We start from the raw sequence: 18,618 nt of genomic DNA on the forward strand, positions 1-18,618 counted from the left end.
TGGATCTCAATTAACAAATTTATCTAAAGTATCTGCATAGATACAGAAAGAATGTGATTAAAAAACGACTAAGAATAACACAAACTTCACTCAAACCAACCTGAATCCTCTTCCACCAAGCCTCTGACCCAGAGAGAGACAATGTCCACCCTCAGGTGCTATTTTTAATGAATAGCTAAATATCCAAAAGAGAGGCAGCAACAGAAGAGTCAGCAAAGGAAGAAGCCATTCACATATGGATAACCAATTAAGCAAAATGCAGAGTTGGGGCCAGGGTCCTTTCTTGGGTCATTCTACTGTGGTTACTTACTGACTTGTATGCCACAATCCTTATCGACAGATTAGAGCCAATGGTCAGTTGGCAGGGCCAGGGCATGGGTCTCTTTTCAATTTTCTTAAAGACACACAGCTGCCTCAGACTGTCTCTAAGGGATGGGAGGAAAAGAGAAATAAAGACAACAGTATGATACTTGAAAGAAAACAATTAAACAAAATAATTTAACTGGGCTTTCTAGAAGGAGCAATGTATTCTGTTGGCAATCAACAGACGAATAGCAGGAGGTGGCAGGAAAACAATGCCACTAGTGAGAGAGACAGGAGGAGAAAGCCTGGCTGGGGGGGGGGGGGGGGGGGAATGAAATTGTGATTGGCCTCTTGGCCTCAGTCTCTTAATCCAGTGCTTTCCTATAAATTTTCTTCATGAGATTAGATGTGAGCTAAGGATATAGAAGAATAAGGAAGCAAAGAAAAGACTCCAGAAAGTAAACCAATTTGAACTGCAGGGCTGTGGATGACACTTGAGTTAGTAAGTGGGCAAGGAGAGATACAATAAGCCTCTCCCTGAGTCTACAGATGACTATTTGAAGTGGTTTAGTTTACATTTATATTGTGGTTAATTTTCTTTTCTTTTTTTTTAGGATTTTGCAAGGCAAATGAGGTTAAGTGGCTTGCCCAAGGCCACACAGCTAGGTAATTATTAAGTGTCTGAGACTGGATTTGAACCCAGGTACTCCTGACTCCAGGACCGGTGCTTTATCCACTGTGCCACCTAGCCGCCCCTGACGGCCTTAGAATCTTAGAATTCTGTTAATAGACCAAGCATTTCAGTAGCACCAGAATGTTGCAAACATAGATGAGCATATCCACAAAACATATCTATTTTTTTGGTTATGGAAAATGCTTATGAATTAGCCAACATAAAGAAAAACTGGAGGACTGGTCAAAATCAAAATCAAGACTAAAAAAATAGACTTGTTTACTGGCTGAGAACTGATTAGTAAATGGGCTTAATAATGTATTATACACATTCAGTTCAATTATGGTTCAGTATAATGTATATAAAATAAATGGTATCCTATTTATATTCTCGTTTTGAAGAGACATAAAAGAAAAAGAGATAATAAGCAAGGATATGATGAAGAAACAATATCCAAAAATGTAGAAGAATACAAATCCAAAATGCAAAAGTAATAGAAATATGGATCTCCAAATCAACTCTGAATGATTCTGTTACATTATCAATTTTTAAAAAAGTGAAGTTGCATAGTTCTAACAAAATTACAAGGGCATTTATAGGCAAAATACAATGAAGCAAAAGCTCAAAACCTCTAAATGTAAACAGAAATTAAATTCATTGAAATGATCCTCAAATGACTTATTTACAAGAAAATGAATATTGCTATGAAAATCTTAATGTAAAGTACCTTGTCTAATATGTGCTCCTTATTACAAAATACTTCTAGAGAGTAAATGACCTACTATAGGCTAAGCAAGACAGCTGTAGTTTTATTAGTTTCAGAATGTAAGCTTCATAAGAACAGAGATAGTTTCATTCTGCTTGGCATATAGTAGAGTTTGTTGACTGAATAAAAGGAATCAGAAAATCAGATTTTTTAAAAAAAAATTCAGGTTTAGTACCATTAGTAATGAGTATTTTTAAATGATTTTTCAAACTTTAATTACAAAGGTTCATTTGGGATAATTTTCCTCTCATTGTTTAAAAAAACACCCCCAGTGGATCTTAAGAGAATCTAGTCAGGGGTATACTGGGACAAAGCTCAATCCCACTTGTGGGAGCCAACTGTTACATTTTCAGTGTGAGCATTTACACCTTGGAAATTGGCAAATACTACCAACTTGGACTTGTTTTATTGTTTTCTTGATGGTCTAGAATTAAGAAAGTGATGGAGAAAATTTCAACAATGTAGATTAAAAATAAAATGTGTGTGTGTCACACACATCTCAGAGAGAAGTTTATAATGGGCCAGACAAAATGGCAAGTGAGCTAAAACTGTTACACCACTGATTCTCATTCACCAAAAAATAAGTGATTTCAAATTATGATGTGTCAAAATGTTGGTTTTGAGTATTTACTATTTTCTTATACTGTCCCTCAGGGAAATGTAATTCAGCAAGACTAGCATCATTACAAAATTATAATTGAAAATAAAAGATTGTAGGTTGTTCTATATCAGATCTTTTACCTACCCAATGGAGTCTAAAAATCATAAAACTTTAGAAAACACTCTATTATGTAGCCAGTAAACATTCATATCCCCACATCAACTGACAAAAATGATATATATCATTTAATATATTAGAACAGCATAACAGATCTAATATCTGGTGCCACATTCCACATTCATGGTCATTTTAGGTGAGCACACAAAAGAGAAGGGACTAGAGATTAAATAGGAAGGAGTAGAAGACAATATCTTTGTGTCTCAATGATTCATTAAAACTATGCTACCCACATAAGATCTCCACACTCACCTAAAAGAGATGATTTCGAGAAACAGAATCTATTCTAGCCATTCAGAATTTCCCCATAAATTTAAAAGTATATAACAACTCTTTTTCTTGGAAAAGATCAAGAAATAAAATTTCTGGCACAAATAATGGCAAAAGAAAGGATCCAGTAAGTCCTCCAACAAGAGTCAAGTTGTGGAGATAAATCCATTATCTCAGATACTCACCATCAATGCTCCTGTTCCCTTACCTGAAGGAGTAAATCTCATTTAGACCATCTTCCCCCTCCAGTGTCATCATTATATCCTTCACCACACTAACACCTTCTTTCTGTTGCTCAGTGAGTTCTTTCTGTGGAAGAGATGGTTTGTGTCTTTCAGAGTAAAAGCTGCTGTCATCAGCATCCCCAGCCTCATCTTCTCTGTCAATTGGAAAAGGAAGACTGTAAGGCAAAAAAAAAATATATATATATATATATTAGAAACTGTTATGTCCAAAAATACAGAACTCTTGTATAAAAAACAGGTTCAATTCTATCAATAGATAATGTACAATTCTATTGTTCAATAAAAATTTTAGTCCACATGTATAAATCAAATGAAACCAAAGTTAGACCTAGATTTGATGAGGCTGGGATTACTCATTTGTCAATAAACACAAATTTGCAACGCCCCCACATACTTTACCATCAACCTGTCAATTCAGTTCACATGAATTACACATCCAACACACTATCTCATTATTCTTATTAGTCATGAATTACATACTATTTTAACTAGAAGATAAGCTCTTGAAAGATCGATAAAAACTAAAGCAAGGAAAAAATTAAGTATAATTGATACAACAATGTAAACAAAATAAGCACATGAAATCAATAAAAGTCTGGTCAAACCCCACAATTAAAGGTAATGAAACTGGTGACAAGGTATAAGACACGGGCCTTTTTCTGATAATAATAATTTTCTTTTTCAGGGAATGTATTTTGAACAGAGTATATGGGAGGATTTTTTGGAAAATATTTGTTTCAAAATTAAATGTATTTAATTGCCCTTAAAAAGGATACATTGTGTTTAGACTTGAAATATTAAAAGGAGTGAATAGAGTAAATGAGACACAGATCTACCCTGCCCTTCCACCCCCAACATTAAATCAGGAAGGAACCTCTTTAATGCAGCTGAGAGAAATTAAAAAGCATCTCAGAGCAACAGGTCTAATCAAAATTTAGTATATCATCTTAGTCTTAATCTAATAGAAATCAATAAATGGGATGGCCAAGGCCAGGAAACCAAATTCTATTCTCTTACATTAGATGTTTTCACTAAAAAGAGAAAGATGATGATTTATAAGAAGAATATGTCAGATAACTGAGATCAGAAAAAACAATACAGCAAGTACATTTCCTCTCCTGGCATTTTCTTTTCCATTTCACAGAAAAGGTAGTCAAGGAGGAGAAAGAAAAATGAATGTCAACAATGTAAAAAGCACCCAGAAAGAAGTTTGGAATGGGATATAAACAAGAAGGGTAGTGTTGGTTCTAACATCTTCAATTGGATGTGTTCTTTTAAAAAAAAAATTAAGTTCTAATTGGTACATTCATAGTTTTATTGGAAATCCTCTTTTTCTGTCCTTTATACATGGAAATTATTCATTGATGACTGCCAGTTTTTATAAAAATATTCAAAAAATGTTTTAAAGTAAAATAAAACAAACATTTAAATATGACCATTTGCTAGGGATGATGTGGAGATTTCTGTCAGTTAGAGGTTAGATAAGATGGACTTGGATGTGCTTTCCAGCTCTCAGTATTTGTGATACTGAACACTTATTGTGAGCAAAGTGCTTTATACGTTTTAAAGCACTAGAGAAGTACCCACTGTCACTATCTCTAACAAAATTAAAGTCTGCAGGAAATAGTCTTCTCTGTCACCTATTAGAATAAGATGTTCTATGCAAGTACTAAGCACTTGATAAATGCCTGAATTAATTTTCTTTTTCAAATAAAGATGACTGTGATAGAAAGTTCAGGCCCCTTAAACCATGCAAATGCAAGCTCAGCTCATCCATGGCAAAGAGTTTGTTGTTTTGTTTTTTTTAGGTTTTTGCAAGACAAATGGGGTTAAGTGGCTTGGCCAAGGCCACACAGCTAGGTAATTATTAAGTGCCTGAGACTGGATTTGAACCCAGGTACTCTTGACTCCAGGGTCGGTGCTTTATCCACTATGCCACCTAGCCGCCCTATCCACTACGCCACCTAGCTGCCCCATCCATGGCAAAGAGAAGCCAAGTGGAGCTCTTGAAAGGCTAGGAAAAGTTGGACTCAAGGAAAAGTGTCAATTCAACAGCACTTCATTTTCAGAAGGACATTCTGTAAGAGTTTTTTTTCCAACTATTATTTATTTGAAAAAAACTAATCTTACTGCAGACAAGAAGCCCCCAGCTATATGGGGAGCCCCTGGGGGGTTCCCACAGCACCAGAGGTGCACTTCCCTCCACAAATGCCGTAATCTTCAGGAGATTCCAATAACTCAACCTCTTGGAACCCTTTTCACCAGATATGTCAATAACAAATTAGTTATTTAACAGAAGGATTAGGCATTATAAATAATCTTTTTTTTAAAGCATTATACTACATAAATGTGAGTTTTAATCATTCTGATTATCATGAGATAAGAGATTATAGATGTCCGGAGAAGAAAGCTCTTTTGTTCTTCTAAAGCAGTTCTCAAATTTTTTGGTATCAAGATCACTTTATACTCTTAAAAATTATTGAGGACCCATGTATATTCTCAAAAATAAACTTTAAAATAATAACAAATCCATTACTTGTAAACATATGTTTGAGAAAAAATAATTTTTAAAATTAAAAAATTGATTATAGAATTATTTTTCATATTTTTGCAAATTTCTTTACTGTCTAGCTTAAAAGAAAGGAACTGGACTCATAGCTACTTGTACATTCAACTTGTTGCAACACGTTGTAATTGAAGTATATAAAGAAAATCCAACTTCACAGTTTTGTAGTTGGAAAAGTGAGAAATACTTTAAAAGGCAAATAACATTTTACTATTAAATGTCCATCTCTCCAAAACCACCCCAGTTTCTTTTCTTGATTTTCATTGAGAAAAAATGTTCTCCAAAACCTCTTACTGGAAATTTTCTCTCTACAAGAGGATTCTTGAGAAATTTCTAAAATGTTTCTCTGCATGATATGCTTACATTAAGTAAGCAAAACAGACTAGATAGTCTCTTTTAAGATCTCTTCTGGCTCTTGGCTTACTCCAAAAGATAGTAAATAAGCCACATGTTGGCTCCTAATACAGAAGCAGCAGGAGTGGATGTACTGGAACAGAGGACTATTAGAATGACTGTAGTCCTTGGATTTACCATCTTATTCCTATCATCATGGTACTTCTTCAAGGACAGGTTTTAGCTTGATACATTAGACCCAGGCTCTTACAAGAATTGAAGGGAGATGTCAGATTGCTTCAAGTTACTGATGATAATGTCCAGCTGGTCTTTGCTGTAGGGGCTACTCAGATCAGTGAACACTTCAATATGTTTCCTCTCAAATTTCTTTCCACTAGAAGAGAGAAAATTGTTGTATTAGGAAAATATTACTTTTCTTATTAGGAGAGTGACTGAAAGAAACTGTGTCACTAAAAGACCAAAGTAAATCAAGATGAAATTAATATAGCTTTAATTGTTCTGATGTTTTTAAAAGTTTATAAATATGGTTCTTAAGTAAATCCTCAGTAAAGTATCATTTTTGACAACCTGAGGATGTTCCTGAGTGTCTAAGAAGATATTATTGTTCCAATTTCCACTTAATAAGAAATATCAATGTGACTAATTGAGATCTCTCAACTTTCTCCTTCCTGATCAGGTCCCTCCCAAATGCCATTGTTCCCCAGGAATATGTGTCGGAGATGAATCCATCCTGTCATCCTATTTCTGGTGCTACGAACTAAAGTTACCCAGTATCTACGCAGGGAAAAGAACCTGTCACTTTGTCTTTCCACAGAGGCATCCTTTAGGATTAACCACAAAAATCAATCCATTGCCATGTCAAGGAAGTGAAACAGATTTAGCCACAGTAAACAGGTACCACGAACCTTGAAATCTGCAAGAGGTCCCATTTCACTAATACAGAAATGAGACCTGCGATCCCAAGTGGAAGAGTCCCCACTCTCCCTGATCTTAGTGCCATTCTCCTTCCTTCACAGCATGCTACCACCCCTCAGATAAACCTAAAACACAACATTTATTATAACACAGCTTATTAACAATCATTATTAAGATAGAAGGAAACAGTTAAGTCAAAAGCTTCCTGTCCCAGGGATACTCTTCTTGTAATGTAGTAACCAATGGAGTTTTGGTGAATATTCCAAAAGCTAACCAGTCATGCTACTTGGTTAACAAAGAATCAACTACTACATTGCTGTAAGAGACTTAAAATATTTGCAAATGGTTTTCCTAACTTTCTTTGGCTGCAATACTTACACAGTTTCCTTTTGTATCACGTCCATGCACACAACAAGAGCATCAAGGACTAATTTTAGTTAAGGGAGGAAAAAAATTACCAAACAAGTGCTTCATCCTGAAAATACACAACTGTTTCTCAATTTTCCAGCCTGAGTTATAGAATTATAGCTTACATTTTACATAATATTTAAGGTTTAAAGTTTTTACATTTGTCAACTAATCCTTACAACAATACTCTGAATTGGGTATATTGTTAACTTCAATTTACAGAAGAGGAAACTGAAGTTGGGAGAGGTTGAATAGCTTTCTCAATGACTGAAGTTCTCTGTCCACTGTGGAAATGCTATCACCTCAGACCCCATCTTGGAAGTTTTGTTATCAAAGCCATGGAGGGCAGCTTCATTCACAACACAGCACATCCGGTTCTATTCAGTAAAACAGAAAATTCTTTATCTAAAACGTCAGTGTGTCTAAAGGTGAAATACTGCATACAGTCCAGATTATCACACTTGCATAGAAAAAAAAAACTGGAAAAAGTTTCAGAAATATTAAAAGGATAGAGACACAGACATAGGAGTGGAGTTTTAAAGAAAAAAAACTTTTTAAAAGAATCTGCAAAAAAAAAAAAAAAAAAGCAAAACAGACTTCTAAGTCATATCCCAAAACACTACAAGACTCTCCCTTAAAGCTTAGGAAACATAAATTGACCAAAAGACCCCCCCCCCCAAAAATATTTACAGATGACTCATTCATCATCAATTGTCAAGAGAGTTTTGATGACGACGATGAAATATTAATGCTGGGCCAGACACTGAGATAAGTACTTCACAAATATTAGATCATCTGATCTTCACAGTCCTGGGGAGTAAATGTCATTATTATTCCCATTTTATAGATGAGGAGATTGAGGCCAAAAGGGTCATATAGCCCATAAGTGTCTAAGGCAGGATTTGAACTCAGGTCTTCCTGACCGCAGTCTGGCCCTCTATCCACTCCACTATCTAGGTGCCCATCTTTTGGGGAAGTAAAGATAATTCTTTTGAAGATGATGTCAATCAATGAACAAACATGTGCTAAGCGCCCAGGAGCCTGACAAGTGCTGAGGATGCTCAGGGAACTACTGGAAGAGTCCCAGCTCACATGCTGGAGGGGGACTTGGACAAAATGGAAGGTACATGCCTCAACTCTAGACCCCACTACTGGAGGCTGTGAGACCCTGGATTTTCCACCAGAGAAGCTGTGATGACTTGGAAGATGAGAGGTGCTTTGGAATGGGCCTGCCTGCTAACAGGCTTCTGTTGAGGTCCAATAATTTCTTTTTCAAAGATCAACAGGAAAACTTACTGAGTCTAATGCTGATTGATGTACTTTACTCACCAAGTGGAAAATTAGGGAAACAGCTTAAGTTTAAAGGGCTCCTCTCTGCTGAAGGCCACAGAGGAAGCGACTCAGAATAGCAGCTCCTGGCAACAAAGTGCAGCATTACGGGGAGGAGGCAGACACTTCCTGGGAACATCTTACTCTATTCTGTGCTTTAGAGTTTTAGAATTACCTGGGAGCCCTGACAAGTGATAGGGACTTGGCCTTCCTCTTGCTGAAACTTTAGGAAATATAAAAGAAATTGTGTTTTATAAGATGATCGGTCAAAGGCCCAGGAAACTAAAAGATGCACATTAGAGTTACCCTTTCCTGCAGGAAAGGCCATACTTCTCAGATCCAACAGATGGAACCTCCCTGATACATCCTTTTCTCTCCTATGAGACCTTCTCCTATTGACATGGTCCTTTCCCTATGCCTCTTAACATCCCAAATGAATTTTACTAGCAAAGAGAGACAAATATTATAAACAATGTAGGATTCTGTACTTAGAATTGGAAGAATAATTGGGTCTCCAATTCAAAATCCTTTTTTTTTTTTTGAGGAAACTCAGCCCCAGAATGTCTAGAATTCTTTGCGGCCTCATGTAAAGTTTGCTGCTTTGAAGTCAGGGGACTTGAGTTCAAATCCCCCTTCTCTGAGACACGTGACATTCTCTACAATGAGGGGATTGGACTGGATGAGCCCACAGGTCTCCTCTAGTTCTGATTGGGGCTCCTGAGTACCAGGACCACCCATGGAGTGAACCCATATCAGGAGGGGACCCTGGCCCTCTTCTGCCTCCAGACTGAGTGCCTTCCTTGGCACCCTCTTCATTAGTTAGCACTGGCCCCTCACCCCAAGCCAGGACTCCAACCACCTTGCCACCCAGCTTTCTATTCTTGAAGATGAAAACAAAGTCCTGGGGCAGCTAGGTGGTGCAGTGGATAGAGCACCGGCCTTGGGAGTCAGGAATACCTGGGTTCAAATCCGACCTTAGACACTTAATAATTACCTAGCCATGTGGCCTTGGGCAAGACACTAAACCCCATCGCCTTGAAAAAACCTAAAAAAAAAAACCCCAAAATCCTCCTGTGGGTGAAAAAAGGATACAGTCAGCTTGTCTAGAGCCCAGTTGAATTGAGTTTTGAATGTCTTCCAGCAATTCAAAATCTGGTAGCATTAAGTGTCGGTGTACAGTAATGTTCTGATACTGATCCCCAGTGGCAAGGTCATTCTTAGTGTTGTCTGTGCCAAAAAGAACTAAAGCAATTTCATCTTTGTTCTCAGCAAACACCTGAAAGAGAAAAAATTAAGGCATTAAATTACATACAAAATTTGCAAAATGCAGTTTTTAGACAAGCTAAACCTAATCTTGAGGGTTCATGTCAGAGGGTGTGATAATCATATCTCACTTTCTACAGCAAGACCTCAAAGGTCTCTGTTGGCAACAGACATGCATTAGGCTAGAGGGAGTATCTTTATTTCACTGAGAATTTAAGTTAATTTTGGCCCTAACCTAAACATCATACAAGTCTAAGAAAAAACACAATGAGAGATTATCAACTTAGTCAAATCCTTTAATTTTCACTATGAACTATTCAGAGATGATGTGAAGAGACAAACAAAAAAAACAGAACAAAAAACATTCCTCAGCAGTATTTTCAAATACAGCATTTCAGAAGGCAAAAAAATGGAGGCTTTTAACCCAAAAATAACTTAACCTGAAATGCATCCTACAGAGGAAGAAATAGATCTTTTTTTAAAAAATTTGACTCAGTTCTCTGTATATTTTAGAAATGAGTACTTTGTCAGAAACATTACTTGGACTTCAAAAAGGGGTAAAAAAAAAAACAATTAACTGTGTCCGAGATTCGGTCTGCTTACTACTACTTCAAGAAGTTATGAGGATCATGTAAGATAACTCATTTAAAAATCACTGAAAAAACTAAACTTTTTTCTAAAGCTAAGATGAACTTAAGCCTTCATCATTGACAAATTTGTTAAATTTCCTAATTATGTCTGTGTTTATTTGATATCCTAAGCAGATATACCAATGTGGAAAACAATGTGATAATTACCTGCCGCTGCAAAAACATGGTCATCACCTTCTTGGCTTGTTCAAATGAAGACTCCTCCCCAGGACAAGAGTTCATCATATTAAAGCTCACATCAAGACATAGCACTACAGCTGCCTGTAGGGAAAATTCCCAAAGGTATTAAAAGATGCCTGGCCATGGACAACCAAGCCCATTAGAAGGAATCTTCCTACTGCTTATTTCACTTGCAGAACCTGTAATGACACTTGTATGAATGATAAAAAACACAAACTCTTGATATTTTTCTTTTTCACAGAGAAGCCATAATAATCCTAATGCCCTTAGAAATCTATCTATAAAGTCATCTTTTTTTTAAACATCTAACTCTGAGACATCAAGACCTAAGATTTCATTGGTATGGGTAATTCCTCCTCCGATAAAGATCCCAAATACCATCCACCTCAGTAGAATGTTACATGGTGCTGTAAATCATCATCTAATGGTCAACTGGAAATAAACTTCTACAAATTTAGCCAAGTTGATCCTAGGAAAAAAAATCAGTGTGGTGCAGGGCAAAGGGTGGAGAATTTGATGTTTAATTCTATATCAAATTTGTGTGTGTAGCTATTCAATTCATTTCCGGTAATGGTCAAGTATATTTAATGCTCAGGTCCCTCAACCCTTTCTGCATGTTTGAATACTGTTTTTCTCATATACTCCAATCAAGAGAAACAGCAAACTCTAGTCCTTTTTTCCTCTTCTACACTAGCATAATTCCTTTTACTCTCCTGTTTCCACTCTTCAGGTCTCAGAATGGAACCAATCACCACCCAAGAACCATGGTTTGTTTGTTTGGGTTTTTTGTTTTTGTTTTTTTTAAGTTTTTGCAAGGCAGGAGGATTAAGTGGCTTGCCCGAGGCCACCCAGCTAAGTAATTAAGTGTCCAAGGTCGGATTTGAACTCAGGTACTACTGAGTCCAGGGCCAGTGCTCTATCCACTGCACCACCCAGCAGTCCCCGGAACCATGTTTTCTTAACTGAATTTCTCAATACCCTTTGAAGATTTTAATATGTGGAGATATGGATTTCTTCTTCCCTTACTATATGATTAGCATTACATCATCACCGTAATACACTATTCTTCTAACTTGCTCAAATAAATCTGCTGTTTTAGATTTCTTGATTCTTGTGTTTATATTTAAGTGTCCTGGTTTTTTAAAGACAAATGCTTTAAAAGTTCTGCATTCTATTAAAGATCTACTTTTTCAAGTTCTAAGTAAATTCATATGGAGAAATAAAAAGTCAAGAATTTCCAGAGATTCAATGAAAAAAAGTTCAAAAGGTGGTGACTTGGCCCTTCCCAATCTAAAATTATATTATAACTCATCAGTCATCAATACGGTCTGGTGGACCAGTGGAATAGACTAGGTGGAACAGCAGGAAAATGATAATAGTAATCTGCTGTTTGATAAACCCAAAGCGTCCAGTCATTGGGATAAAAACTCTTTTTTTTTTGTTTTTTTAAGGCAAATGGGGTTAAGTGGCTTGCCCAAGGCCACAGGGCTAGGTAATTATTAAGTGTCTGAGACCAGATTTGAACCCAGGTACTCCTGACTCCAAGGCCGGTGCTTTATCCACTACGCCACCTAGCCACCCCAAAACTCTCTCTTTGATAAAAACTGTTGGGAAAGTTGGAAGTTAGTATGGAAGAAACTTAGATTGGACCAACACCTCACATCCTATACCAAGAAAAGATCCAAATGGATACAAGATTTAGACAAAAAAAATGTCATAAGCAAACTAGAAGATCAAGGACTAGTTTACCTGTCAGATCTATGGAAAGGGAAGCAGTTTATGACTAAGGAAGAAATGGAGAACATCACTAAAAACAAACTAGGTGATTTTGATTACATTAAATTAAAAAGTTTTTGCACAGACAAAACCATTGTAACCAAGATCAAAAGAAATATAGTAAACTGGGAAACAATCTTTAAAACTAATGTTTCTGACAAAGGACTCATTTTTAAAATATACAGAGAACTGAGTCAAATTTTTTTAAAAAGATCTATTTTTCTTCTTCTGTAGGATACATTTCAGGTTAAGTTATTTTTTTGGTTGTAAGCCTCCATTTTTAGCTTTCTGAAATGCTGTATTTGAAAATACTGCTTATGATGGAAGCTGTCAAATCTTGTATGATCCTGACTATGGTCCTTTGGTACCTAAACTGATTCTTTCTGGATGTGAGAAATATTTTTTCTTTGCTTTGGTAACTCTGGATTTTGGCTATGATATTCCTGGGTCTTCCTTTTGAAGCCTTTCAGGATAGATTTGGGTAGTCTTTATTTGTTTCCTGAAACACCCAGGCTTTAAAAAAAAATAAAGCTTTCAGAGAATCTAATGATATTTAAATTTTGTCTATGTGTTTTGTTTTCTAAATTAGCTACTGGTATCAAATACCACATTCTCTTGCTTTTTTCTCTTGAACCTGTTTTTGCTACAATATTTCTTGCTGACTCATGAAGTTTATTTCTGTCTGATTTAGTTTTAGGGATTCTCTTACTTCAATGGGTTTTGCTACTTGTTCTAGACTGTTTATTCTCATTCAGTTCTTTTCTTCAGAGATTGGGTGTGTGGTATATGTATGTGTATAATTTCTTGCTTCATTTCTGCTAGATATTTATGTAATCTTTCTGGAACTCCCATTTCTGCTGATAGTTGTTACAGAGTTACTTTTTCCTTCCCTGGGAACAGCTCTAGGGACAGTATTTTTTTCAGACAGTTCTAGCTTTAGTTCAATTAGGGCTCTGTGCCAGCCTAGGCCTCAAGCTCTGAAGAGTCCCACCCCACCCCATTGGGTTTTAAACTTGCTTTGATTGCATATTGACTCACTAGATGCCTATACTGATCTCTACCTTCCAGAGTTAGGACGAATCCCCCCATATTGCTGAAGTTCATAATATACATTTTTTGGGGCCCTCTCTGACATCTTGGAACATTAGGGCCCTAAGAATTACTTCAAAAACTATCATGCCAGATTAACCTAATTTTCTTTTCTTTCAGTTATTAGATTGGGAAATCAAGGAAAAAAGGTATATAAGTATACACTACACAGATTTTGCAAATGAAGTTTTACTGATTTCTTTCATTTTTTTAATCAGTCTTTTCTAGAAAGACTCTTGAAATATCCTTGCTGGCAAAGGGACCTTCTTTTACAAGCAAAGTCAGTTCCTACAGTTTACCTGACCCAAGAATATGTAAAGCTAAAGAAACATACAGGTGACAAGGTGCTCCAACCTTTTCAGTCAGGAAAGCACCATCAGGCTCCTCAGAGAGAAAAATACCTCAGGTCTTCCAGTAGACTATGGCAACCCCAGATGCTCCTATCATTGAGGGAGGCAGCAAACAACCTTCCTGACCCATCTGTCTGAAAATCCCTGCAGCTCAATCTTCTCTTGCAGGAAGACATCTGATAGCGTCTGCAATCTCTCTTCATGAGAGAATCATACCTCAGACATTCCATGGATGAAGATGCATTAATTATGGCAAAAATGGAACCCAAATGCACTGTTGGAAAACAAAAATGCTATCTTTTAAAAAAATCCCTATCTCCAATTCCATTCCTCCCTGGCATATGGAAAAGATGGGTTAAAGTTCCTGGAACCTATAAACTTAATTATTTTGGAAGTCAAACACATTTGTAGTGCTTTCTTCTTTTATTTTACAAGCAATAAGTATTTATTTAAATTTATCTATCCCTCTCACTACAATTTACATTAAGTAAATTTAAAAAGAAAACATAAAAACCCAAAATATCTCACAATACATATCTATGTATTCAGGCAAAACAACTTTCTATTTAGTTTCTGAGGCTGGAATTGAACTGAGGTCCTCCTGATTCCTGGGCCGGTGCTCCAGTCACTGCACTACTTAACTGTCCCCCATTTTATTAAAGAATCTTAAAAAAAAAATTAACCAAACCACACAAGGAAGTTAAATGACATACTCAGGATCACACAAGTATGTGTCAAAGTGAATTTGGACCATCATGTGATGATAACCAAGCACAGACAGATGCAGCAGCATGTTAACCTTCAACTAGTTCACATATATCAGAATAATCAAACTTTGGCTTGTATTTAATGTGGCCTGGTATTTTGTAATTTGTACTAAACAAATTTTGCTTTATTTGAATTCATATTAATGGCAAACCAAATGTATAGCCAGTCCTAATGGTCTTTTCTCAGTCCTCATTTTTCTTATTATTAACTTCCTCCCTTCCTCTAGAACACTCTCTTCTTCATCTTCCCTCACACTGCTCCATTATCAGAGTTCTCACCACCCTTGTTGAATTCACCCTCTAAATAGGAACGTGCTCCAAGATTCCCTATTCATTTTTATAGACATATATATATATATATATATATATATTAGATAGATATATAGATAGATGTAGATATAGATAAAGCAGGGCTGTCCAAAATGTGGACAACAGAGTAAATGCCTGTAGGTTTACTAAATGTTTTAGTTAAACAAAGCTGAGCTACCTCAGCTCTCACTAAAATGGCAAAACAGAATACATTGTCTATTGTTTCAATAAAAACTTTTAAAAGGTTTGCCAGCCCTAATATAAAGTATATCAAATATATCCTCTCTCCAAATTTCATAAATTTCCATGGGTTTAAATACTTTCTCTATGAAGATAATTCCCAAATCAACATATTCAATAAAAGCACTTGAGAACCAATTTTTAACATCTGCTAAGCATCACCTGGATTTCTTAGAGAAAACATCTTTCTCCCTGTCACTTCTCCAAACTTCCCAATTTCTGTCAAAGACATAATGATCTTTCCAACCACTAGTTGTAAACTTTACACTCTTTCACCACTCACTTCCACTTAGTTGACAAATTTTGTTGACTCTTATCTCCATATCTGGTATCAGTCTCTTTCTCTCCCATTCTACAGCTACAATGGATCTTTATTACTTGACGGGTTTACTGTGAGGAATAGCAACAATATATTACCACAATATAGAACAAGAGCCAAAAGAAATCTTAGGTGACATATAATCCTCCGTCTCCAAACATTTAGATCATGCATTCCTATTAGCAAAAGACTTTTGAGCAGGCACCTTAATGTACATATTTATGAATATGCATATTAAGAACTACAGAGCTAATAATTATGCACAGTATAAAACCTATATAAAATTGCCATTCATTAAAAAGATAAGGATGAAATTATGATTCTACAGTTAAATGGAGTATTATAGTAAAGGAGTATTATATTATAGGCATGACTACACCTTAGGAAAATTGCTTTGCAACTGTGAGGAGACTTAAGGTTTAGGTCAATCAAGAGGCTATAAAAATAGTCCAGGTGATGATGAAAGCCTGCATTAAATTTGAGATTGAAGAACAGTGATTGAAAAGTTTGGAAGAAAGGTGGAATCTGATGGAAAGCTAATATGTTCTATATTGAACATGTTGAGTTAAAAATTTCTAAGGTATATCCACTTTGAGATTCCCAAGAGGGAGATTGAGATGTGAGATTGGAGGTAAGAAGAGAAAGTGTTGTTTAGTCATATCAAACTTTTTATGACCCCTTTTGGGGTTTTTATGGCAAAGATACTAAGTAGTTAGCCTTTTTCTTCTCCAGCTCATTTTATGGATGGGGAAACTGAGGCCAACAGGATTAAGTGTTTTGCCCAGGGTTACCCAGCTAGTAGTGTCTGTGGTCTGACTGGAACTCAAGAAGATGAATGAGTCTTCTGATTTCAGCTTAGCACTCTACCTCACTGCCCTATTATAGTGGTGGGAAATGGGGGGGGGGGGAATTTGGGTTGAATAAGACTGGAAATCATCTGGAGATAATTGAATCCATGGGAGCTGATGAGATCACATATAATCATTTATGTACATCTCTTCTCCCCTTGCCCACTAGACTCTCAGTTCCCTGGCAAACTAGATGGCAATCTTTGTATGCCCAGCTCCTAGCCAGTGATTTGCACACAGTAAGAATATAAATAACTGTTTTGTGGATGAACTCTCCCAACTGTAACATTCTCTTTCTGTGACTATGTAAGCTTTAACTACAGTGGCAGTGACTCTGAAGGGACTGCTAGGTACCCTTCACTCAAGCCTTCTAAGCCATTATTAGAGTTTTTAACAAAGAGTTTACAGCAGAACCCAACAGAAAAATCTGCATTTAGTTTGATATTCTCTTGTATTCCTTAGACTTTTCTACTGACACCCATTCCCAACACCATTAATCAATCAGCATTTTATTTAAAATGTTTGCTTTGTATCAAGGAAAAAGTTCTTTTCTCAAGTTTACCTCCAATTGGAGAAAATATGTAAATAACCAAGTACATTCAAGATATATTTAAAGCCTGAGGAATGGTAAATAGTTCATTGTTTTTGCAAAGTAAATGGGGTTAAGTGTCTTGTCCAAGGCCACATAGCCAGATAATCATTAAGTGTCTGAAGCTGGATTTGAACTCAGGTCCTCCTGACTCCAGGGCCTGTACTCTATCCAGTTAATTGTGAGGCAAAAAATGTCAAGAGAAAAAAATATGGCCATGGGCAGAAGAAATTATCTAAACCAAATCATAGCCAAATTATCCTCACAATATTCCAACAAAATAGTTGTTATTCAGCCTTCACTTGGAGGCTTAAGCTTTAATGAGGAGAAACTCTCTATCACTTAAGGCATCCCCATTCCATTTTGGTCAGCAAAATTTTTTTTATCTCAAATCAAAATGTACCTCTTTGCAACTTTCACCCTCTTACACGCCTTCTAAAGACAAGGAAAACAATTTTGATTCCACTTGTTCCAGAGATCTGTTAAGGATCACAAGATATCAAACTAGAACCATGTGACCTATATAAACTTCCTCATTTTTACAGAGAGGGAAACTAAGGTCCAGAGAGGTGAAAATAATTTGACCAAAGTCCGGATTCTTTTTCACTTGCATTGAGAAGAACCACTAGATTTAATACACCCCATCAGACTCTAAGCTATAAGAATTGAAAGCTGGAAGAGATCATCTTCTGAGGGCTCTATAATCTTTTTTGTTTTTTAGGTTTTTTGCAAGGCAAATTAGAAGTTAAGTGGCTTACCCAAAGCCAGATAGCTAGGTAATTATTAAGAATCTGAGGCCGCATTTGAACTCAGGTCCTCCTGACTCCAGTTCTATGCACTGCATCACCTAGCCGCCCACCGTGATCTTTTTTTTTTATAAAAAATATTTTACATTTCGTAATTATAAATAAATTCCAATTATAGGTCAATATGCTTCAAAACGATCATATTCCCATTCTGTTTCAATATGATAATAGATCAACGCATTATTGATGCGCCTCCATACGGTTGTTATTTTTCGAGATGATGAGGGTTCAATCCCACTTGGATAGAATACGCCTCCGAGGATTTCCGTTACGGTTCGGGCGATTTCAGCCCTGCGGGCTCCCCTGGGCCCCTCCGTGCGGGGCCTTAGGCGCGGCCCGCGTTCCACCGCTGCCTCCGCTCGGGGCCGTTTGGAGGGTGGGCAGAGTCGTTTGCGGGGGGTGGGCTCCGTTAGGGAGTCCGCTCCCTGAGGGCTGGGTCCTGCCTCGGCCTTCCTTAGTGACCAGGGCCTGGCACACCGCAGACCGGGCTCCTCACAGCGCCTGCTGGGGGTCTCAATGGCTCAGGAGGAGTCCTGGCTCCAAAGAAGCGAGTCTGGGCCCAGAGCTCTGGCCCCCTCCGGCCCCCCTTCACCCGGGCGTCGTTGTTCAGAAACGCCCCGACCCGCTCCCCGTTCCCTTCCCCGAGGGGACGTCGGGGTTCTCTCCCCTTCCCTGGACTGTTTTTCTCTCTCTACCTTATTCCCTGACCACGCCATCTTGCCGCCCGGCGCCAGGGTCTCCCTTCCGTCTCTTCCGAGCCGGAAACCAGTCCGTAACAACTTCCGTTCCGGAGGAGCAACCGCACCCACGACTGGCGGGAGGACA

The 18,618-nt window shown here is 37.2% G+C and overlaps 1 protein-coding gene across 4 annotated transcripts in view; it reads right to left on the bottom strand.

The window, feature by feature from the left end:
* XRCC5 (X-ray repair cross complementing 5) overlaps positions 1 to 18,618 on the bottom strand; it is a 133,124-nt gene extending 114,506 nt beyond the window's left edge. Inside the window, exons 1-7 of one of the 4 annotated variants that reach the window (XM_074191416.1) lie at positions 17,746 to 18,118; positions 10,668 to 10,781; positions 9,700 to 9,883; positions 7,249 to 7,297; positions 6,206 to 6,328; positions 2,999 to 3,190; positions 311 to 425 (exon numbers count right to left, since the gene is read on the bottom strand). In XM_074191416.1, coding sequence (XP_074047517.1) covers positions 311 to 425; positions 2,999 to 3,190; positions 6,206 to 6,328; positions 7,249 to 7,297; positions 9,700 to 9,883; positions 10,668 to 10,781; positions 17,746 to 17,790 — 822 coding nt within the window. In that variant the 5' untranslated portion in view covers positions 17,791 to 18,118. Of the gene's footprint in view, positions 1 to 310; positions 426 to 2,998; positions 3,191 to 6,205; positions 6,329 to 7,248; positions 7,298 to 9,699; positions 9,884 to 10,667; positions 10,782 to 13,966; positions 17,720 to 17,745; positions 18,119 to 18,488 lie in introns of those variants that run through there. The other 3 variants (XM_074191417.1, XM_074191419.1, XM_074191418.1) reach the window with 3 other exon arrangements.

The sequence above is a fragment of the Macrotis lagotis genome, chromosome 6, assembly GCF_037893015.1.
Source record: "Macrotis lagotis isolate mMagLag1 chromosome 6, bilby.v1.9.chrom.fasta, whole genome shotgun sequence".
NCBI classification, from domain to species: Eukaryota; Metazoa; Chordata; class Mammalia; order Peramelemorphia; family Peramelidae; genus Macrotis; species Macrotis lagotis.